A 23786-nucleotide genomic window follows, 5' to 3' on the forward strand; every position below is an offset into this window, starting at 1 on the left:
TAGGTTGCCCCAGCATTCCCTCGCTCTCTATCCCTCTCCCACCCAGGTCGCTCCAGCTTCTCGTTTTCACCCTAGAAATACCTAACAACGGCCTGTTTCCTTTATCATTGTTACTTTTTTGTATATCTTTTATTCATTGTTCTTTATCTCTCCACATCATCGTCTACATCTCTCGTTTCCCTTATGCCTAACCAGTGTGAAGAAGGGTCTTGACTCGAAACGCCACCCATTCCTTCTCTCCAGATTTGCTGCCTGTCCTGCTGAGTTACTCCAGCTTTTTGTGTCTTTCTTTGGTTTAAACCAGCATCTGCAGTTCCTTCGTACACATTTCCTTGATTATCGTCTGCTTTGATCTTTCGTTTTCACACCTTTCCCTTCCATATCTCTAGTTTACCTCTCCCCTGATTCTCAGTCTGAAGGGTCTCGACCTGAAACGTCACCCATTCCTCCTCTCCAGAGTTGCTGCCTGTCCTGCTGAATTACTCCAGCCTTTTTTGTCTATCTTCGATGTAAACCAGCATCTGCAGTTCTTTCCTACACGAGTCTGTAAACACTGCTGTACTCAGATAACATTATAAAAAATGTTCACTAAATTTAAAAAAGCAATGTTAAAGCAAAAAGCTCACAGTTCCTGGTGAAAACCAAGACAGTTTGTAATTTAATTGGTGTTTGTACTATTCAAGAGCCTGATAGTTGTTGATGATTTGGATGAAGGGATGGAGTGCATTGCGACCAAATTTGCTGATGATACGAAGGTGGGTGGATTAGCAGGACCTAAAGAGAACACAAAGTCCTGTAAAGGGAAACAGATAGGTTAAATAAGTGTGTGAGAAGTTGGCCGATGGAGTACAATGTGTGGGGGAAAAAAAACTGCAGATGCTGGTTTATGTCGAAGGTAGACACAAAAAGCTGGAGTAACTCAGCGGGTCAGGCACCATCTCGGGAGAGAAGGAATGGGTGACGTTTCGATTCTGAAGAAGGGTCTCTACCCGAAACTTCACCCATTCCTTCTCTCCGTAGGAAAATAACTGCAGATGCTGGTACAAAACGAAGGTATCAGACTGAAGAGGGGTCCCGACCCGAAACGTCACCCATTCCTTCTCTCCTGAGATGCTGCCTGACCTGCTGAGTTACTCCAGCATTTTGTGTCTACCTTCGAGTACAATGTGGAATACATATGTGAAGCTTAACCACTGAAAGGAAGAATGATGAAACAAATTACTATTTAAATTAGTAATTTTAAATAGTGAATACGAAATGTTGCAATACAAAGCGATTTGCAACCCAACTATAAAAGAACACCAAAAGTTAGCTTGCAGGTAGCACATGATTGGGAAGGCTGATGAAATGTTGGTCTTCATTGCAACAGGTATGAAATATAAATGTAGGGAAGTTTTGCTGCAGCTGTACAGGGCACTGGTGAGTCTTGACCTGGAGAACTGTTTACAGTTTTGGTCTCCAAATGTAAGGAACAATACTGTTGCATTGGCGGCAGTGTAGAGAAAATTCATTTGGTTAATTCCTGCGATAAAGAGGTTAGCGTCTGAAGAAAGGTTGAACGTGTACTCTTTGAAGCTCATAGGAAAGAGAGTGATTTTATTGACACACGTAGAATTCGTAGGGGGTTTGGCAGGAGGATGCAGAGAGGATATTGTCCCCGGTGGGGGGCATCTAGAACTAGGGGTACAGCTTCAGAATAAGGGGTTCCCATTTTAGGTGGAAACGGGGGTGAATTTGCAGAGGATTGTGAATCTTTGCAGTTCCCACCTCTAGAATACAAGTCATTGAATATATTCAAGGTAGAAATGAACAGATGTGTGAACCAGAGGATCAGTGAAAAGTGTAATAAAAATGCCCAGGTGTGGGACAGCAAAAGGGAATGGACGTGCCAGAACCAGGACGTGCTGATTTGGGCTTGGGTTGTTTGCACCCTGTGGCTGTTGCCTAGGGATCACTGCTGAGTGGGCCAGGGCTGGAGCAGCAGCGGGACCAGTGATGCAGGAATGGCTGGGTAAAACAGTCCCTGACCACAAACCTCACCCCTGCCACCTGCAGCTTGGAGCTCAGCAGGTTGCCGAGTGGCTCACCGCAACCAACGGCTGGGTCCTGCCCAATATCCAGATTGGCAGCCTGTTAAATGCACAACTCGATGGCTTCAAAAACAAAACTCATGAAAATGCAGACACAGCCGATGGAGATGGGGTGGAAACATCCACTCCACATTCACTCTGTCCAGGCCTTTCAGTATTTGGTAAGTTTCAACAAGGTCCCCTCTCATCCTTCTGAACTCCAGTGAGTACAGGCCTTCAAATGCTCATCATATAGCAGATTGAAGAAGTGTCTCGACCCGAAACGTCACCCATTCCTTCTCTCCTGAGATGCTGCCTGACCTGCCGAGTTACTCCAGCATTTTGTGCAAAAATACTGTCGATTTGTACCAGCATCTGCAGTTATTTTCTTTCACTAAACCATGTTGACTTCGGCCTATTTTATTGAGGGGAAGTGCCTTGGTGAAGTAAAGTCCGAGTGTTTGGCTCACGAGACCATGGTGAGGTAAAGTGCAAGTCTTTGGCTCAAGAGTCTTCGGCGAGAAGGCTGAGGTAAGGAGGCAACACTTGAATCAGTTGTGTGCTTAATTTAATTTAAATATTTAAACTTGACGTGATGGCAGGAATGTTATTGCAGTGCATTTGTTGCAGGATGTGAGAGGTCGGGGCACTGCTGGTGCGTCTGACCACTACACCTGTGGAAACTGTGTCCAGATGCAGCTCCTCAAGGACTGAGTTAGGGAAGTGGAGCAGCAGCTGGATGACCTGCGGTCCATCCGGGACGATGAAAGCTTCCTGGACAGGTCCTGTGGTCAGGTCGTCACTCCTAGAGTGCAGGAGGTGCGATGGGTAGAGACGGGACGAAAGGGGATAAAGCGAGTGCAGGAGACCTTGGTGGATGTACCTCTTGCGAACAGGTACACCCTCGGGAGCTGTCAGGGCAGATGACGCTTTCAGTTCGAGCAGCGGACAGGTCTGTGACTCGAATCCTAGCGCTGAGACTTGATCGGCGAGACCGCCGTCAGGCAGAGCCGTAGTGGTGGGTGACTCCATTGTCCGAGGTGCGGACAGGAGATTCTGTGGGACAGGCGAGACTCGAGGATGATGTGTTGCCTCCCTGGTTTCAGACCGACTTCGGAACATCCTCAAGAGGGAAGGGGAGCAGCCGTAAAAGTTGTGCAGTGTTATATGGCTTCTGTTTTAGTTTCATGCTGTCTTTGACTTCCCTTGTCAGCCACGGCTGCCTTATTCTTCCGTTAGAATCTTTCTTTGGAATGAAAGTATGCTGCATCTTTCGAATTGTTCCCAGAAATTCCTGCCATTACTGTTCCACTGGCATTCCTGCTAGGGTCCTTTTCCAATCAACTTTAGCCAGATCTTCCCTCATGCCTCTGTAGTCATCTTTTCTCAACTGGAATACAAGCGTATCAGATTTCATCTTCTATTGGTGACTATTAATATTAAATAACAGTTTAATAGTGGCAGTAAGGTTATTCTGTGCACTGCCACCAGTAAACTGGGTGGGGGGTTGGAGAATAAAGTCAGAGAGTCTGGCACGCATAATGTATAACATTGATTTTTCAATTCTTAGATATTTTTTCCCCCCTTGCTTGACTTGACTGGTTAGCATGGGATTCAGAAAAGATGCCTTGAGTGCTCTTCCTTCATAAAAGATATACTATTTGTTCCAAGTGTCACAGAGCAATAGGAAAAATCAGATGCCACTTTTGCCCATTGTGTAACTGTCTGTTGATATCCAGACTTAGAGTAATACAGCATGGAAACAGGCCCTTTGGCCCAATTTATCCATTCTAACCCAGTGATGCCCCATCTACACTAGTCTCACCTGCCTGTGTTTGGCCCATATCCCTCTCAACCTTCCCAATCCATGTACCTGTCGAAATGTCTTTAAATGTTGTCTCTTTTAACCTATAAAGGTGAGAGAGGAAAGTGTCTCAGCTATGAATAACTGGCACATTTTCATCTAGCATATTAATATAGTAAAATTGGCAATACAGCTGTAATTAAGCACCATAATATCAGAAATAACGTGTCTTAATGGTCTCCAAGCAGCAGAAGAGAAGTCCCCTGCATTGTGATTTGTTTGTGGGGATGAAGAACAGATACAGTGTGACCTCCAATGAGTGGCACCCTTGACATAGACAGAACCCAAGTGTTTGCGGTTTTGCCACTAGTATATCTGTGGAAGTTCATCGCGGATTCATTTCTGGTCAAATATGGTGTGATGATGAACTGTTAATGGTTTGATCTTGGCCTTGGGGCACCACGTAATCCTGAAGGTCCAAGAAGGGTGCTATTAAATGGTGGGTTCTCATCTCTATACAAAATAATTTATTCACAAAATGCTGGAGTAACTCAGCAGGTCAGGCAGCATCTCAGGAGAGAAGGAATGGGTGACGTTTCGGGTCGAGACCCTTCTTCAGGTCTCCAGCATTTTGTGAATAAATCGATTTGTACCAGCATCTGCAGTTATTTTCTTATATATCTATACAAAATAAATTGTTTTTAAAGAGTCTTAAACAAACTTGAAAATAATATCTTGGCAATATTTTGTGCGTCTTGCTATCATGCAAGCTGGGGTCTAAATGCAACGCAATTTTTGGAGTGCAATGATCTTTAATGAAAATGTATTATTTTTCTTTTAAGAAGATAAATTTATGGTTAATTTGAGACATAAGTGGAAAGCATGACTTGGTCAAATGATTTCCAGGACTCTCCATCACCCTGATTTCCTTCACCTTTTGCTGTGGTTTGATTCACCAGAATTGTGGAGACGACGTCAGTCAACAACTTTCTCGTGATTGTATCATGCATCTATTACTAGAAGGCAGCTGAGATAGCACCTTGCCCATTTTTCATCGCGGTATCAGCAATGATCTTGTAAAAGCAATTTTGCAGTTTTTTATTACAGAGCGGTTTAACAGTTAAAGGCTCAATAGTGATTATACATTTTGCATATTTACCCTGCTGTTTACTCAAAATTAAGGACCGGTACAAGAAATTGCCAAACACTGTGCTCTTCTGCTGTTCTTTCATTTTTCCAGCTTTTTCTTCTTCTTGTATTCCAAATTGCATATATTTCTGCTGCTTCTCTTTAGTTTAGTTTAGAGATACAGCATGTAAACAGGCCCTTCAGGCCACCGAGTCCGCACTGACCAGCGATCCTCGCACATTAACACTATCCTACACACACTTGGGACAATTACACTTATACCAAGCCAATTAACTTACAAACCTGCATGTCTTTGGAGTGTGGGAGGAAACTGAAGATCTTGGAGAAAACCCATGTGAACATACAAACTGCGTACAGACAGCACCTGTAGTCAGGATCAAACCGGGTCGCTGGCACTTAGTGTTGTAAGGCAGCAACTCTACCGCTACGCTACTGCTACGCCCGCGAGCATGCTCATTTCCTCTCACCATGAATGTATACTATTTAAACTTTGGTTAGGCTGCATTTGAAATTTTATGTGCAGTTCTGGTCACCCCAGTACAGCAAGCATGTGGAGGCTTTGGAGAGGCTGCAGAATAGGTTCAATAGAATGATGTCTGGATTAGAGGGTTTTAGCACAGGGAGCGGTCGGACAGATTTAGATTGTTTTCCCTGGAATGCCGGAGGTGGAGGGGAGACTTGATAGAAGTATATTATATCCATAATAATTTAAAGATCTAACTGTATGGACCCCTGGCACACTTCCGGTAAATGCTGTTCTAATTTTTGAACCATTTATAAACTAGATGTTTTTCACGGGATGTCCACTCTGTTAACTTTGATTGTCAGGTCCCCAGCATTGAAGATTCATAATCAATCAAAATGTAAATTTAGTTCAATATTCCTGAAATGAATGTTTTTCTCCACTGCCTGTTATTTGAGATTTTTCTTCCAGAGATTAGTTCAGTACACTCTGGGAGATTGTCTTTTTTCATTAGCAAAGCAAAAGTTAGAAGAGGAACGGTGAATATGCACAATGTACAATAGGAAGTGAAACATTGCTGCTCTTGGTTCTGTCTTGTTTGCAAGTGACCATGGGTTTTCACGCTGTGGCTCTCATGACACAGTGCACACATAGCTGGAAATCCCCAGAAACCAAGATGATATTTCCAGCGTCAGCCGAGGGCACTGGAGAGAAGGGCTGTGTGCCAGATCATGCACAGTTTGTGCAGATTTATAGAATTGTTTATTGAAACAGAACATCCAATCTGTTGCACTCCATTTTGCCCACCATTTCTTTTTGTTTGCTTTGTTCCTGTCGCTTCTTGTTCCAAACCCTTGCTGACATGAATACTACTCTCGCTGTGTGCAATGTGGTGGAATGTTGAACAGCACACCCCTAAAACTGGTGATTCTCGAAGTGATGCATTCCTTCTATGTACAGTTTAGAACAAAAAGTGCAGGAGTAACCCAGAGGGTCAGGCAACATCACTGGAGCACATGGATAGATCACGTTTTGGGTCAGGACCCTTCCTCAGACTGACAGTGGTAGAGGGGGAGAAGCTGCAAAGAGGTGGAGGGGGGACAAGACCTGGCAAGTGCTTTCATATATAGTGCTGGTTGCTTGTGATTTTGTTTTTTAGTTGCAAAACACCAAATAATCTGTAAATGTTACTTGTGAGGACAGTTTAGTCAAGTTATCCTTTATATGCAAATGTATTTCAGGGTGGGGATTGAATGATTTATTTTTTCCAAATAAATGACAAATAATGGAATTTTAAAGTTGGGCTGGTTTTCTGCATGTCAACTTGCTGTGAATGCCAAAAACTATTTTGTTTTAACTGTGTTGCTTTGTTTTGTTCAATGTTTGCAGTTTCCCCATAGCAGCCTGGCATTTTGCCAGTTTAAAGGTAGTGATTGGACTGAAATGAAGTGGAAACATTTGTAGTTTTGTATATAAACTTCTTCTGGTGACCATAGTAAAATATGGGAACGATTTTCATCAGTGGTGGTCAAGATATCAATATGTGTGTCAGAAGAAGACATTGTACCTGATGAGGAGCTGCAAGTGTTAAGGAGCTTGTTCTGTTGCCATTCTGGTCTCAAGAGAACAGCATTGCTATTCTATGAATATAATGGAATCATTTATATGTTGGACTGCTGCCAAAACTGTGTGAAATCATACATCTGTACTTAACAAGGCACCAGAGCTATTGAAACGGACACAAGTGCTGGAGTAACTCAGTGGGTCAGGCAACACCCCTGGAGAACATGGATAGCTGACTTTTTAAGTCAGGACCAGTCTGAAGACGGGATCCAACCCAAAACGTAGCCTATCCATGTTCTCCGAAGATGCTGCCTGCCCCACTGAGTTACTCCAGAATTTTGTTTCCGTTTGTGTGAATCAGCATCTGCAGTTCCTTGCTTCTACCTGTGCTATTGAAATGTTTTTTCAGACTGAAGAAGGATGTCGACCCGAAACGTCACCCATTCCTTCTATCTAGACATGCTGCCTGTCCCGCTGAGTTACTCCAGCACTGTGTGCCTATCTTCAGTGTAAACCAGCACCTGCAGTTCCACTATTGAAATGTGTGTTTGACTTGTATTGTGGAGAAACGTTTTTGTATAGCAAAACAGGTTTAAACACTTCACTTTTACTTCTCAGAGCATTTTTAACATAATGCCCCGCTTACAGAATCACCAATGCCACAGTCACACAGGTCACCGACCCCTGGAACTGCACACATTACTAAAGCCCAACAGGCCAGCTCCTATCTCCGACAAGGATGGGTGTTCTTTTATATTAAAGATACATTCTAGAAATGATTTCACTTCTTGTTGGCAAGAATCCAATTTGTATTGCAAAGTTCTGGGATATGAGCTTCAGACTCGTCTGAAGAAGGGTCTCGACCCGAAACGTCACCCATTCCTTCTCTCCAGAGATGCTGCCTGCCCGCTGAATTACTCCAGTATTTTGTGTCTTATCTTTGGGGGTAAACCAGCATCTGCAGTTCCTTCAAGCATAACAGCTTAAAAGCTGGAAATATCTGCAGCCCAGGGCTCAGACTCAAGCCCTGGGGTGCGGACAGAAGAATATGTTCCTGGCCAGTATTCTTTCTCTGAAACTGAAGGTGACAGATGAAGTGGCTTTTATGTAATCCCTGAGGCAGCATCAATATGGGGGAGGAAACAGAGCAAAATGATAGGTGCATATTGGGAGAAAGCTAAAGACAGTGTTAATGTTCGTTTTATCTAGACAGACAACAATGCAACAGAGTTAGTGGTAAAACAGTAAAGTCTTTATTATGCCAGGCAGGGGTGGGGAGGTCAGCACCGAGTGTCTTCAGACACCCATGCTCACCGAGTGTCCCACTCTCCGAAACAAAGGACAAAACGGTATAGTTATATCTTCTTGCACAGCATTTGTTCTCAAGATCCAGTCGCAGGTCCCTCGGAGGCGGTCCGGGTACTTTCCGTTAACAAGCACATTTGTACATCTTGCTTTATGCTCATACCGTTCCAAAAGGCTCCTCTTTGAGTTGATTACATCTAGAATTTGTGACTGGTCTGACTACAGAGCAAAACCACTCTTTATTCAGCCATGTTCAGGAGTGATAAAACCTTCAGCTAACATGGGCCTGAGTTTGTTCAGAAGCTACTCACTGGTCTCAATCTCAAGTTACTTTTCACTGGTCTCAATCTCAAGTTACTTTTCTTTAATAGTCGAAAAAATGCTGCATTTGTTTAATTTGCAAAAGGTGTGCCACTTTTGGCATGTTCTGGCAGTAGTTCCTAACCAGGAACACCCAACCTTGTCAGGGCATTTGGGATCAGAGCTGCCTGCAGGCCTTTAATAATGTGCGCAGTTCCGGGGAACGTTGACCTGCGTAACTGTGGCGCTGGTGATACTTTAAGGGGTGTGTTATTTTAATGATTCCTATTGAATTTGGTTACTTGGGATCAATTGAGCTGTTACATTTTGTATGTGACACTTGCTGAGATTGTTTGGTGAACTGGTAAATTAGATTTGGTATGCAAATTGTTTTCTGGGCGGGGAACTGATTTTTTTCATTGAAGTCACAATAAAAATTAAAATTAGCTTCGCTTGTTGAATGTCAACTTGTTCTTAAATCCAAAGACAATTCAAATTTCCCTGCAGAGAGGTAATGTAGTTAGAATGTTTCCAAAATATTTAAAATAAAGGTGTATATATAGGAAGGAACTACAGATGTTGGTTTAAACCAGGGGTCTCCAATCTATGGCCCGCGGGCCGCTCACCTAGAGATCCTACTGTATGTTTCTTTTTTTTTTCCTTAGTACCTAATCAGATGTACAGCACTTTGGTCAACGTGGGTTGTTTTTAAATGTGCTATACAAATAAACTTGACTTGACATCCGGCCCGCCAAGAGATTTTAACACGTTCCGTGCTGCAGCTCGGCTTCCCCCGTCTTCTCCCATCAGTGCGTCTCCGGTTCCCTCCCGGCACTCCGAGCGTCCTGACACCTCTCCCCGTTCCTGCGCTCCTCGCTCCTCCAGGCTCGGCACCCTTGCTCTGCGCCTCCATACGTTCACAGGAAGGGTATCCCCCCCCCCCCCCCCCAGTGGTGGGAAGAATGATATTCTGTCACTAGGGTTGTAGATCCTTTCAGAGATTTCAGCTATTTCACAATGAATGCTGCCATTCTGGTAATGAGGCAGGAAGTGCTTTCATATTTGGTTTGTGAAGGAAGCTTATGGCAGCCACCAGTTCCACTAAATGTACTTACAGAACTATATGTCTGAACTGCAGGAAAGCTGGCAATTAGGTTGAGGAAGGCTTGGACCCCTGTGGTAGTCCCGCACTCCCTGAAGAAGCCGCCTTCAAATGGAGTATTTTCTGTGTTCTCATGGGTGTGAAAGATACAGCAGCTTGGTTAGTCTACTAGTATAAAAGGCTAAACCAACATAACAAGAACAAATGATCTAATCATACATACATTTTATTGTGGTTTGAATGAATGCACCATAAACCAATTAGCTGGACTTCCCCTACTTTGCAACAGTGACTCCTTTCAAACACAATTAATTGGGTGTGAAACACTTTGAAAGAACTTGAGAGCATGAACAATGCTATATAAACATGTTTTTCTTCTTTCTGGCATATTTTTGTGGACATAATGGATGAAAAATATTTATTTCATAAGTGAAAGGCTTTCTGTTTCTGACGTCAATCATCAGCACCAAGAATTTCCAATGAGGTACAATGTCGGCAGTTTTGGAACAAAACTCCGTCCAATCTGTGCTTACAATATATCTCAGCTTTGGTACACTGGCTCTCCTGTTTGCCACTTCAAATATTCATAGATCTTGGAGTTAGGTGACAATTAGTATGAACTAAATTAATAGCCTATTTAAACACTTAAACCTGAAAATGAGTGAGAATATTTTCATCAGTTATATCTTTCTGGATTAGATCTCACTGATATTAGTCTGGTGTACTGCTTAAACCCATTTCATTTAATAGGAGTGCGAGATAAGCATAGTAAGTGATACTGAAACTGGTGCAACAAGGGACAGATATTGTGTATATGGTTATCTTAAATCATAGTGTTGGCCGTCAGATACCTCCCTCCAGTTTTCTCTTGTCCACACTCCCTCCATCACACATTAATTGGCTCAAAGGGCCGAATGGCCTACTCCTGCACCTATTGTCTATTATCACACTGCACCATCTTGATAAGTGGGAGGACCAGAAGCATCTTAGTTTAGAGATACAGCGTGGAACTTCAGCCCACCAAGTCCATGCCGACCAATGAAAACCTGTATGCATTAGTTCTATCTTACACACTTGGGACAGTGTACAGAAGCAAACTAACCTACCTGCACGTTTTTGGGATGTGGGAGGAATCCACTGCACCCGGGGAAAGCCCACGGTCACAGGGAGAGCGTACAAACTCTGTATAGACAACACCTGCAGTCAGAATCGAACCCGGTTCTCTGGCGCTGTAAGGCAGCAACTCTACCACTGTGCCACTATTTCATCAGTGGACATTCAGCTACTACCATCAAGCCAAATCTTATTTTCTAGTTTTTATAGCCAGCTTGCTTCAGCCATTGGTCCCTCCTGATCCCATTCTTCATTGATCAATTGCAGTACACTTTTTCCTCACCATTGGTAGCTTGCTTTCAGCTTCTTGTGGTCTATTTTGGAATTCCCTCCTTAAATCTGAAAGGTAAGCAAGGTACTTACTTAAATATCGCAAGTTCACAAGTTATAAGAGAAGAATTAGGCCATTCGGCCATTCTGAAGAAGGGTCTCGACCCGAAACGTCACCAATTCCTCCTCTCCAGAGAATCTGACTGACCCGCTGAGTTACTCCAGCATTTTCTGTCCAGGCCATTCGGCCGATCGAGTCTACTCCGCCATTCAATCATGGCTGATCTCTTCCTCCTAATCCCATTTTCCTGCCTTCTCCCCACAGCCCTTGACACAGTTCTAAACAAGAATCGGTCTATCTTTGCCTTTAAAATATCCACTGACTTGGCCTCCACAGCCCTCTGTGGCAATGAGGTCCACAGATTAACTACCCTCTGACTAAAGAAGTTCCTCGTCACCTCCTTTCTAAAATAGCACCCTTTAAATCTGAGGCTATGACCTCTGGTCCTAGAATCTCCCACCAGTGGAACATCCTTTCCACATCCACTCTATGCTTTTCATTATTCTGTAAGTTTCAGTGAGGTCCCCCCTCAACCTACTAATCTCCAGCGAGTAGATGCCCGGTGCTGTCAAGCGCTCATCATATGCTAACCCACTCATTCCTGGAATCATTCTTGTAAACCTCCCCAGGACCCTCTCCAGAGCCAGCACATCCTTCTTCAGATATGGGGCCCAAATTTGCTCACAATACTCCAAATGTGGCCTGACCAGCACCTTATAGAGCCTCAGCATTACATCTCGAGCAAATATCGAGTCAAGAGTTTGATTGTCATTTGTAATAATCAATAATACAATAAATTATCAGTGACACCATACCACAATAGTGCAATCCGAAGTATGTAACCTGAACAAAGCCCATTGCAGTTAGTGCTGAGGTGGTGTTAGGGTTGTGCGATGTGATTCAAGAGCCTGGTGTTTGCTGGGAAGAAGCTGTTTTCCAACCTGTGGGGTACAGTGCTCAGACTTGTACTTTATTCCTGATGTTAGCAGTGAGACGGGAGCGTGACCAGGGTGGTGTGTGTCTTTGATATTAGCTGTCGTCTTGAGGCAGTTTTTGTTTCAGATGCTATGTGCTGAACTGTGCATATGTCTCCAGATCTGTTTTAAATAGTATTTCCTAAGGATGTTGGAAGATTTTTTTATTTTAGGTTTTACCCACCAGTTAGAATGCCCAATTTTATCAGGCTTTTTCTTTTTTTTTAAATCTGATTGGGCCTTTTTTTAATTATGTGTATGTAGACTCCTAGTTTTCTCAAACCTCCACAATTCTTAGGTTTATATAATTTAAAAAATGCTCCTTTCCAGCCATATAAACTCCAGATGACTATGTGCATGCGTGAAGAAAATTGCCTCTTTTGATTATCATTGTGACATGGCATTCAGCAAAGAAAATAGAACGCTCCACTCAACCAAAACTGTCAAATGCTGGTTTTGGCAAGGAGTGTCTCGACACAGTACAGTGAATACCCTGGTCACCAGGGAGACATTGAAGCCTCAGTAAAAAGCCCCATGACTGCCTGCCAGATAGTTATGAGAAAAAGGTTGGTGCAAGTGTGGGAAAGATTTTCTTGTGGATACGTTTAACATCTGTAACTGATGTCGTTTCCAGTTGCCTTTTTGTTGTCGATTGTACATCCTTGCATTGGTCTGATATATCTTCCCTGAAGATTCTTCCAATGGATTTAGATTTTTAATTCTCCTTGCTTAACATTTTGAAGCAAAAATGCAAATATGTGACATTCAGACACATGTGGATTGTTACAATAATCCATTTAAGATTGTTTCTTTCAAGTTTGTATTTTCCAGTTTATATAATTAAAAACCTTGAGCAAAAGCTGCCGATTGACAGAATACGTCTCTACCCCTTGTTCTCAGTGCTGAATCTCAAATTCTGAAGGACTTAATTGAACTGTTTTCCTTGTAACACAAGTGTGGTGTGGTCTAATTTCTAGCATCATGTGTTCCTTTACTACCATTACCTAGATTTGTGTGACTTTAGAGAAGCATGAAATCTTGAAGCAAATAGGTTTCCTAACTTATTTATGAATTTGGAATCTAAATCCCTTTTCAATTTTATTCATTCATTATTCATCTTTGTGTTCAAATCCTCCTTATGTCTTTAAGTTGTGTTCGTTGGTAATTATCTATCATTCGCTTGTTCTGCTTAAAATATCATTTTCATATTTAGAAATATCAGTTTCATGAAGTTTTTCACAGTTTTTGGCCGTTTCTTTAGTTTGTAATTTTCTTGCAATTGACCACTCTCATTACTTTGTATTACTTGTCCGTTCCTAAACGTTGCATAACCGAGTGCTGTTTTTTCGTGCTACTGCTGTTGCTGTTATTATGTTCTCCAGCCATTATAGCCTCTCGGTAAATTTGCTTTGTGTTCATTGTCATCTTCCTCATGGACCCTTTTATACCAAAAAAATGCCATGGGTGCAAAACAATGTTTGTGTCAGTAATCAAAATAAAGCTTTAATTTGTGAAAATAATATAATTTTTAAATAGGGCCTTGCTTTTTGACTTTGATCATCCTTGATGCATCAGTCTTTATTTAATGAATTCCTGTTTCCACTTGAGGTTTGTGAGGTAAAGGGCCTGTCCCACTTAGGCGATTTTAAGGCGACAGTTCCCCGGGGTGTCGCGGGCATGATCGTGAGGAGTCTTCCAAAAATCGTAGTGGATCTCGGCGCGTCGCTGAGAAATCATCCGGTTTGAAATTTCTCGGCGACAGCTGGCTGTCCCCAGGTTTGATAGGTTCTCTTAGATGCATTTAGAAGCACATAATATTAAAATAAGTAAAGTCATTTCAAAATACCATAAAATGCTTGTGTTTAACCAATTTATTTACCGTCAAAACATTTGACAGGTAGATTGGAGGCGACAGTTTGACGGTCAGGTAAGCGTGGGAATTTTTGCGATGTTTAACCAAGCTATTAGGGCGGCACGGTGGCGCAGCGGTAGAGTTGCTGCTTTACAGCTAATGCAGCGCCGGAGACTCAGGTTCGATCCTGACTACGGGTGCTGCACTGTAAGGAGTTTGTACGTTCTCCCCGTGACCTGCGTGGGTTTTCTCCGAGATCTTCGGTTTCCTCCCACACTCCAAAGACGTACAGATATGTAGGTTAATTGGCTGGGTAAATGTAAAAATTGTCCCTAGTGGGTGTAGGATAGTGTTAATGTGCGGGGATCGCTGGGCGGCACGGACTTGGAGGGCCGAAAAGGCCTGTTTCCGGCTGTATATATATGATATGATATGATATTAGTAAACTGGAAGTAAATCCAATTTATTCCTTGTTACAGTGAAGCTTGGTTATTTCAAAACTCTCATGTACTTACTGACTTGTCAGTGATTTCAGCGAAAATTAGGACGCCGGAGAAGCATTGACAGCGTGGGAATTTTTGTGATGTTTATGGCCATCAGCCATTACATTTAAAGTGGGCTCCAAACCCAAATATGCAACCCAGAAACCAGATATGCATCTCCCTTACATTTTCAAAGAATGCCCACACACTTTTCACAAAAATTCACTTAACCACTTTTAAAATTATTATTTTTAATACAGCTATTAGTAAACTGGAAGTAAATCCAGTTTATGCCTTGTTACAGTGAAGCTTGTTTTTTAAGTAACCCATACAAGGTGTTATAGTTCAAAACTCTCAAGTACCTACCGACTTGTCAGTGATTTCAGCGAAAATCACGACGCTGGAGAAGCACTGACAGCGTGGGAATTTCGCGATGTTTCCGAAGATGGTGTAATCTCGACCTGACTCGGCATTGTCGTGGTCATTGTCGTCTGGTAAAAGAAAATTTCGGCGATCTGCTACGACTTTGACAGTCGCCGGCAGTCGCCAAAAAAATCACCTAAGTGGGACAGACCCTTTAGGAACTGTAGATGCTGGTTTACACACAAAATTCTGGAGTAACTCAGCAGGACAGGCAGCATCTCTGGAGAGAAGGAATGGGTGATGTTTTGAGTCGAGACCCTTCTTCCAAAACTTCTCCCATTCCTTCTCTCCAGAGATTCTGCCTGTCCCGCCGAGTTACTCCAGCATTTTGTGTCCATCTTTGCTCTAAACCAGCACCTGCATTTCCTTCCTACGCTAAAATAGCAGCATTGAGTGGGAAACGTCCGCTATAGTATTGAAGAGGTCAGTTCAGTGTGGGATCAGCACATACCATTTTATACCTCTTTAACAACATTTTATGGTTTCACTTCGCCTGTGAATTCTGCATGTGGAGGTGGAACAGAGAGAACTTGGGTGAACAGAAGATATTCTGTTTCACTATGTCGCATCTGCGCCCGGGATGAGGTGTTTCACTGCGCCGCATCTACGCCTGGGATGAGGTGTTTCACACTAGGGCATCAGAGATGTCCTCATTCTTCAGGAAACGGGGCTTCCCCTCTTCCATTATAGATGAGGCTCTCACTAGGGTCTCTTCTACATACCGCAGCTCCGCTCTTGCTCCCCTTCCCCCATTCGTAACAAGGACAGAATCCCCCTCATTCTCACCTTCCACCCCATCAGCCAGCGTATGCAATAAATCATCCTCCAACATTTCCGTCACCTACAACGGGACCCCACTACTGGTCACATCTTCCCATCCCCTCCCCTTTCTGTGTTCCACAGAGACCGTTCCCTCCGTAACTCCCTGGTCCACTCGTCCCTTCCTACTCAAACCACCCCATCCCCGGGCACTTTCCCCTGCAACCGCACGAGATGCAACACCTGTCCCTTTACCTCCCCCCTCAACTCCATCCAAGGACTCAAACAGTCTTTCCAGGTGAAACAGAGGTTCACCTGCACCCCCTCCAACCTCATCTATTGCATCCGCTGCTCTAGATGTCAACTTATTTATATCGGCGAAACCAAGCGCAGGCTCGGCGATTGCTTCGCTGAACACCTGCGCTCGGTCCGCATTAACGCAACTGATCTCCCGGTGGCCCAGCACTTTAACTCCCCCTCCCATTCCCAGTCTGACCTCTCTGTCATGGGCCTCCTCCAGTGCCATAGTGAGGCCCGCCGGAAATTGGAGGAGCAGCACCTCATATTTCGCCTGGGCAGTTTGCGGCCCGGTGGTATGAACGTCGACTTCTCCAACTTCAGATAGCTCCTCTGTCCCTCCCTTCCCCTCCTCCTTCCCAGATCTCCCTCTATCTTCCTGCCTCCACCTATATCCTTCCTTTGTCCCACCCCCGACATCAGTCTGAAGAAGGGTCTCGACCCGAAACGTCACCCATTCCTTCTCTCCCGAGATGCTGCCTGACCTGCTGAGTTACTCCAGCATTTTGTGAATAAATCGATTTGTACCAGCATCTGCAGTTATTTTCTTATAATACTAGATTATTCCATGTACATTCTCATTTAATTGTAATAAAATGTCTTTTCTCTGGCCATTATTGTGAAAGGGTTCAGTTAAAGTACTGTTTGCCTTCCCAAGTGTGGTGGCAGCAAAACAATTAATAGGCAGTTAAGTGATAGATAACTTGGTACAAAGGCGTCGGAAATAGTAAAGGCCCGGGAGCATAAAACGAATTTCATATGGGATGGCTGTATCAACGCTGCCCAGAAAATTAGGGAAAAAATGGCACTGTTATTTCCTGCAAGCAGACTTAACAGAACCGTCTGAATTTTCAATATTGAATCCAGGCAATGCCGAGTTTTGCAAGGGGTTGGTTCCTGGGAGCTGTCCGTGAAACGTTTCTCACTCAGCCAGTTTCTACAGCTACCCATATCGTATCGATCTATGTACACTTGCTATTATTTCATTTCATTGAATAATCAACACCCTTACGCACTACCCATAATTAATGGAATATATACCTCATCCAGTCAACAGAGCTTGATCTGCTTCCATTTGGAGTATGATTATTTTTGGCATTCCATGACCTCACAGTTCCTGACATTAAATTCAATCTGCCTCTTAATGGCTTGCTTCCCCATGCTATCAATACTTTTTGCTGTTTCTTTTGTAAAGAATTAATCATATCCTATTTTTACACATGGAAATTTCTACTCCTCATCCAGCAGGCTTGTGTCTCAATTAGTTGATGTCAACAGACTGACCCTTTATGAGAACCCACTTTTGGGCTTGGCTGCCTGTGACATTCATAATCCTCTTATTCTACTCATTTTTTATTACTGATTGTTGCCCTCTTGTCTAATATAGAGTACAATTTCACATTTTCTTTTGAGTACCTGGCACAAGCTTTTTCTTGAGTACTCTTACACTGTGGTAACTACATTTTCTCTACCCATTTGCCTGTTCCCTAATGACAGAACTCCCTTTGATTTGTTGAAATAATTTCTCTGGAGGCTTTGGAGAGGGTACAGAAGAAGGTGGCTAGAATGCAACTTGCTCTTCAGAGATGCTGCCTGACCCGCTGAGTTACTCTAGAGCTTTGTGTCCTTTTATGTATCAACCAGCATCTGCAGTTTTTGTGTTTCTACATTTTTACTAGAATACTGCCTGGATTAGAGGGTATTAGCTATAAGGAGAGGTTGGCCAAACTTGGATAGTTTTCTCTGGAACGTGGAGGTTGAGGGGAGACCTGATAGAAGTAGATACAATTTTGAGCGGGATAGATAGGGTAGACAGATGGAATCTTTTTCCCCCCAAGGGGAATTGTCAAATACTAGAGCACATAATTTTAAGATAACGGGCAAATTTGAAAGGAGATGGGTTTTTTTTCTTACACAGAGAGTAATGGGAGTCTGGAATGCGCTGTTGGGTATGGTGGTGGAGGTAGATCGATAGTGGCGTTTAAGAGGCTTTGTATAGACACATGTATATGTAGGGAATGAAGGTATATGGATCTCCTGCAGGCGGGGGAGATTAGTTCATCTTGCCATCATGTTCAGCACAGACGTTGTGGGCTGAAGGGCCTGTTCCTGTGCTGTATTGTTCTATGTTCTGATTGAGTTCTCTGTTGAATGTTTGTTTTTGGCTGTAAACCTGCATATTTTTGGCTGTCATTTTGAATATTTTCATTCTGCAAGGAACACAACGCTGGACTGGCACTCTTGGTTTTCCCTTCTGTTTAGATGTTTTTGTGATCACTGAGTGTTGGAATGTGTATTGTGAAATACTGCTGGCTATCTATCCATGGTTTCCTCTGGTGTCCTGGTGATTGCAGAGGGAACTAAGGGAAGATGAAAATTGCTTCTCTTTCTCCAAGTCATAGAAAAGGTTGTAACAATCAATTTAAATGTATATGCAGTGTACTGGTGGGTTGGTGTGACTGCATGCTTCTCTTTTATAAAGCCTAACATGAAGTATCAGAGGCATTTAAAATAAGTGTTGTTATAATTAACTTTATTTCGCCCTGGAGGTTCCAAGAGTGAAACAGGTGTTTGGCCACGTTTGTGTTTTTTGCCAGTATGAGTGGCAACGTCCGCCCAGTAATGGGACGTCTCCAGAGGCCTTGTCCATGAGGCACCAAGCTCATCTAAGAAAAGGCACAGTTACGGAGCGGTATCAGATATGCTGCTGGTGAACTCTTGACAAAATGTTCATACAGCATTGCTGTATCCAAAGTTAACTCTCGGATTAGTTGCCAGGAAAAGTGACATTCGTTTAAAAATGAGGGGTGTAGGAATTTCTTCTTGCAGAGCGTGGTGAATCTCTGGAATTCCGCACCCTGGAGGATTGTAGAGACTGGATCACTGGAGATATTTAGCTAAATGTTTCAAAGATTGAGGAACTGGTACAGTTGAGATAAGGAACCCTGGAGCAAATCAGTCATGACATTGAATGGGCAAAGGGGTTATGTGGCCAACTCCTTATCGTTTCCCTTGTTCTGGTGAGATATTCACTTTGCTGCACTCCTAAACCTATTCCCCATCAGCCTTCCCTGAATTTCTTGGCTTATCACCACCCAGTGACTTCAGTGCGATTTTTTTACACGTCTCATTGTTCTCACCCATTCTGAGAGGCCTCTGATTTCAGCATCTTCTGCATTGCGAGATCACTGGGATTGTAACTGATGAGAAACTTTATCAATAGCACCAGACATATCCTTAACTGCGAATCATGAAACCCGATCAAAGCACCAACCAAGTGTAATGTCTGGCCTGTACCTGGGGTAAATGATGCCTAAATTGACTCATCAAAATATCCAGCTTTGATGTTTGTTCTTTCTATAATGCAGCCAGGTTTTCATTAGTGTATGTACAACTGTTCGGTAAATTAGTCATTGCTTATCAAATTCTAATTTGTGAAGTGGCTAAAACAAAGACATTAACTGAAAATTGTTGATGTGCCTCAACGTCATAGCACTTAAATATTATCTGACAATTAGTACTTAAAGTGGTACTTTGCACAGTTTGGTGTTTCAACACTCATTCTCAGTTATAATCAAAGGGTGAGATAGGTATAACATGACAGGATGAGTTGGATAGCTGACAAATCAACAGCATTAGTTAGTTGTCTGCTGCCCTGTTCATATTTAAATCCAAATGCTTATGGACAACTATGCAGACATTATCCAAATGGTGGGTGTGGATAAACTGTTCTTCTTTGTTGTGGGTTAACAAACCCTCGTTTAAGACGTGTTATCCATTCCTACGCTTGAGCATAAATCCATCACATTGGCTAGTTTAAATCTTGCCATGCTAACCTAATGGTATTTATAAATCTGTGTGGGACTCGAACCAGGTCTGGGATTGTCTCCTGGCTTCCCTCGTGGTTTATCTGTACAGGTTGGGATCAAAGGGATTGAACACCTCAGATTTGTTCTTCACTGGGGAGTAGATCTACCGGCTCTGAGGAATACTCAGATTGAGTGTACAGTTATCGACACTCTGTAGACAAGCATCAAGGTTGGCATGGACACCATGGGCCAAAAGGACTGTTGCTTCTATGATTCATCAAATCGTGAGGCTTCATTGCCTCCACATCTTGACCTTGTGTGATTTAGGAGTCTTGGTTTTATTGTCACAGTCGGAGGACGAGACTATGTAGATGTTTCTGTTTTTACAAGGTTTCTTTTTTGAAATGAAGGATTTTTCTATTTCCCAGCCTTCCTCCAGTCTCTTTCCAATGACTGCATTTTATTCAGGCCTCCTGTGGCATGGAGTACTTCCTCCAATATGTTACTCTCTTCCACTTAACATTTGTGTGGAAGTATAATATGGTTAGCAGAGAGTAGAGTGTTTCACCAAGTGTCAGGCTTGTTGACTTCCCACAACAGTGAGTGACCATTAATTTGTTGAGTGGAGAGGAGAGAGGTAAGGGCAGAAACTTTGGTTCTCTCATCAAGTACTAATGGTTTTAGGGCCATTAGGAGAGATTTTAATATTTAAAATAGTTAACTTTTTCTTGTTGGATAAGATATTTATAATTGATTTACTAATTTAAGCTATTTATAATTTTGCTTCATGTTGCAGGTCCAGAGACAGGTGCATCCAACTCTGTCAGCTAAAGAAGATGCCCTCTATTACATCGAAGAGTTGATACTTCAGTTATTAAACATGCTGTGTGTTGCACAGCCGCGGACTGTTCAAGATGTTGGGGTAAGAGTGACCATGTTCCATTGTTTCACAGAACAAAAATGAATTGCAATATTGTTTGTGTTCAGCACCACGTTCATTTGGCATGCATTGAGGATAAATTAGTTTAATACTTGAATTAAATAACGGGAAAACTGGTTTATGACAAATGAGTAAACGGATATGTTATACAGAAAGTCTGGACTGTCATGGAGGACCAAAAAGAGGCCAATAATTTTCTAATTCTTGGCATAACCAAAATGGCCATGTTTAATCCTGGATCTGTAATAATATGATTGCCATTGTAAAATGGAGTCCTCCCCTTACTTTTATGGTGGCTGTAACTGATTTTGTAATTTACTCCTCGATCATAGAAACCTATTTATCTTTAAAAAGTTATATTATCCAAGGAAATTTTAATCAGCAAACGAAGTAAATGACAAAAAAAGCACTTCCAAATCTTTCATTTTGCATTTACTTGGTTGGTGGAAGTGGACATATTTTGTTAATCCTGTTCATTGGAGTACTTTTGACCAAGTAAGAATTTTGGTTCAAGATTGCATTTGAAGTCACTTTTCTAATAATTTTCCATTGGCCTTAAAACAACCTTTAAATATTGGTCCACAGAATTAATTATTTTATTTGTAAATAGTACCTGAATCGTTAGCATAATGAATGGGGCAGTTTTGTGTCAGAGGTTGATCTAAATCAATTGTTAGTGGGAGAGCCATCAGCTTTGAAATTCAGTTGTGGAAATCATTTTCCAACGTTATGCAGTTGAAAGTCATTTTCTTCCTAGAGTCCGATATAATAATGTCCACATCTGGATCTTTTTGCATCATTCTGCATATTCAGCTGTGATTACAAGGCATGTTGCACTTGCCTGCTTTGCGATTTTTCTATCAGTAGCACATGGATTGTTGCTATTCCCCTCACACCGGTCCTTCTGGATCATTGCGTGAGAACTTGAGACGTAGACACTACTGGATTAACATGGTCCTCACAGTGCCATGCCCAGCTTGGACATTTTCTGGACAAGTGAATTATTGAGCTTCGTTCTTGGTCTTTCCAGGCTGTACTCTATCCCAAACCCATGTGTGGAGAACTGTACCAGCAAGCAGCAGCCTTCAAAGTCTTGTCATGAGGTAAAGAGATGTCAGTGCCTACGGGAGACACCAGATACTGGAGTAACTCTGTGGGACAGGCTGCATCTCTGAATAGAAGGAATGACTGACGTTTCAGACTGAGACACTTCTGCAGACTGAGAGACTGTCTGCTGTGACAGAATTTACGGACAGCCTTGCTTTGATGAGTTACACTGGAGTTTCATTAGTTACTTTAACCGGTTGTACTGAAGGTCAAACATTCATTGCCATAAATTTAACATTAGAATTTATTTGTCCTCTTGAGAACTAACTCTGAAATGAATCTCAGTTGAGTATTCCAGCTGTGGAGTATGTGGATGGAAAATTCCAATTTTTTTCAATTGGAAAATCTTGGGATTTGCTGCATTAATCTTGGGGTTTACGGCATTAATCTTGGGGTTTACGGCATTAATCTTGGGATTTACGGCATTAAAAGTGTTATTTAAATTTTGATGGTGAATGATACAACCTGTGATGTTTAATCTGGCATTCTTCAAGTAATCTATTCAAGATGCATAAAAATGTATGGATATCATTCCCTCAGGATCGTGTCCAGAAGACTTTCCCACATCCAATCGACAAGTGGGCTATTGCTGATGCACAGTCTGCTATTGAGAAACGTCGACGGAGAAATCCTCTTCTCTTACCAGTGGACAAAATACATCCGTTATTGAAGGTACATGTTCGTTTTGATGTCATTAGAATGAAGTAAGCCATACAATTTGAATTACTCTGTCAAATACTTTAGCTATCAAATAATTGTGGTTAAAAATATTTTTTGGATCCAAAGTATGTGTTTAGTTTTGTTCAACACTAATTAATTTTACAATCTGAATTTTTTTAGCTGCCTAGAAGGCCAAATGATTACACATGGATGGAATTTAATTATGACTGTAATCTTCCCTGACAACACAATTCCCTTGATGTTTGGCATCGCCATGGTGGTCCGAAGGGCCTGTTTCTGAGCTGCTTGTTCTATGATAATGTGGCATTGTACTGTAGGCTGAGTCTGCAAGCATTATCTGGCCCTCCTGCCTGTAGGTTTAGTTGAAGTGTTTTGTGTTCTTTACATTCTGTGCTGTCAGGGTGACTGACATCAGCAGTATAAATAGAACTTCAGACACATTGTCGCTGTCTCAGAATTTAACCCTGGCCTGTAATGGCATGCAGTTATGCACTGCTGACAAGCAAAATGCTGAGCCTTAAATGCAATGTACAATATGCATGGCATCACAACTGAATAAGAGGCAAAATAAGTTTGTTTGAGGAGACGGTAGGATTCTCGGAGCTGTGTAATGGAGGAGATGCTGACAGTGGGCAGTGGACTGGGAATCTGTTGCTTGTTTGTCATTTTATTTTCGGATTTACTGAGGAGATCTTTTCCGCAGCTGTGTGTGCCGCCATCAGCAAGTAATCAGTCTTATTATTTGTCGTTCTTTGTACATTCATTGTATTGCACCTTAGCAAGGGAATAGTTTACCTGACATTGGTAGTGGAGACTGGTTTATCTGCCATCCTTTGGTCAAATTTCATAGATTCATACAGGTCATAGAGCATGGAAGCAGGCGCTTTGGTTAAACTAGCCCATGCCGACCCAGGTGCCCAACCTGGCATTGGATGCCGCTGAGAACTAAGGGGGACCCGGTAGGAAGGACGAAGAAGGGATGAGTTGTTTTTGTAACTTTGTCGGCCGGCGCCTTTTTGACGACTCTTTTGTGTACTTTGTACACAAGAGCAAAGAATTTCACTGCACTTAGCTAGGTACAAGTGACAATAAAGTATCATCATCAGTAGGTAGACACAAAATGGTGGAGTAACTCAGCGGGACAGGCAGCATCTCTGGCGAGAAGGAATGGGTGACGTTTCAGGGTCGAGACCCTTCTTCAGAAAGTATCATCGTCATCATCACCTTCCCAGCCCAGTGGCTATAATGCGTGATGTGGCTGGT

The 23786-nt window shown here is 42.5% G+C and overlaps 1 protein-coding gene across 2 annotated transcripts in view; it reads left to right on the top strand.

Annotated features, from left to right (window-relative positions):
• Window positions 1-23786, top strand: part of sos2 (son of sevenless homolog 2 (Drosophila)) — an 85521-nt gene that overhangs the window by 7159 nt on the left and 54576 nt on the right. For both annotated transcript variants that reach the window (XM_078406081.1, XM_078406082.1), the window contains exons 2-3: window positions 20592-20717; window positions 22383-22514. In XM_078406081.1, coding sequence (XP_078262207.1) covers window positions 20592-20717; window positions 22383-22514 — 258 coding nt within the window. The remainder of the gene's footprint in view (window positions 1-20591; window positions 20718-22382; window positions 22515-23786) is intronic.

The sequence above is a fragment of the Rhinoraja longicauda genome, chromosome 10 (assembly GCF_053455715.1).
Source record: "Rhinoraja longicauda isolate Sanriku21f chromosome 10, sRhiLon1.1, whole genome shotgun sequence".
NCBI classification, from domain to species: Eukaryota; Metazoa; Chordata; class Chondrichthyes; order Rajiformes; family Arhynchobatidae; genus Rhinoraja; species Rhinoraja longicauda.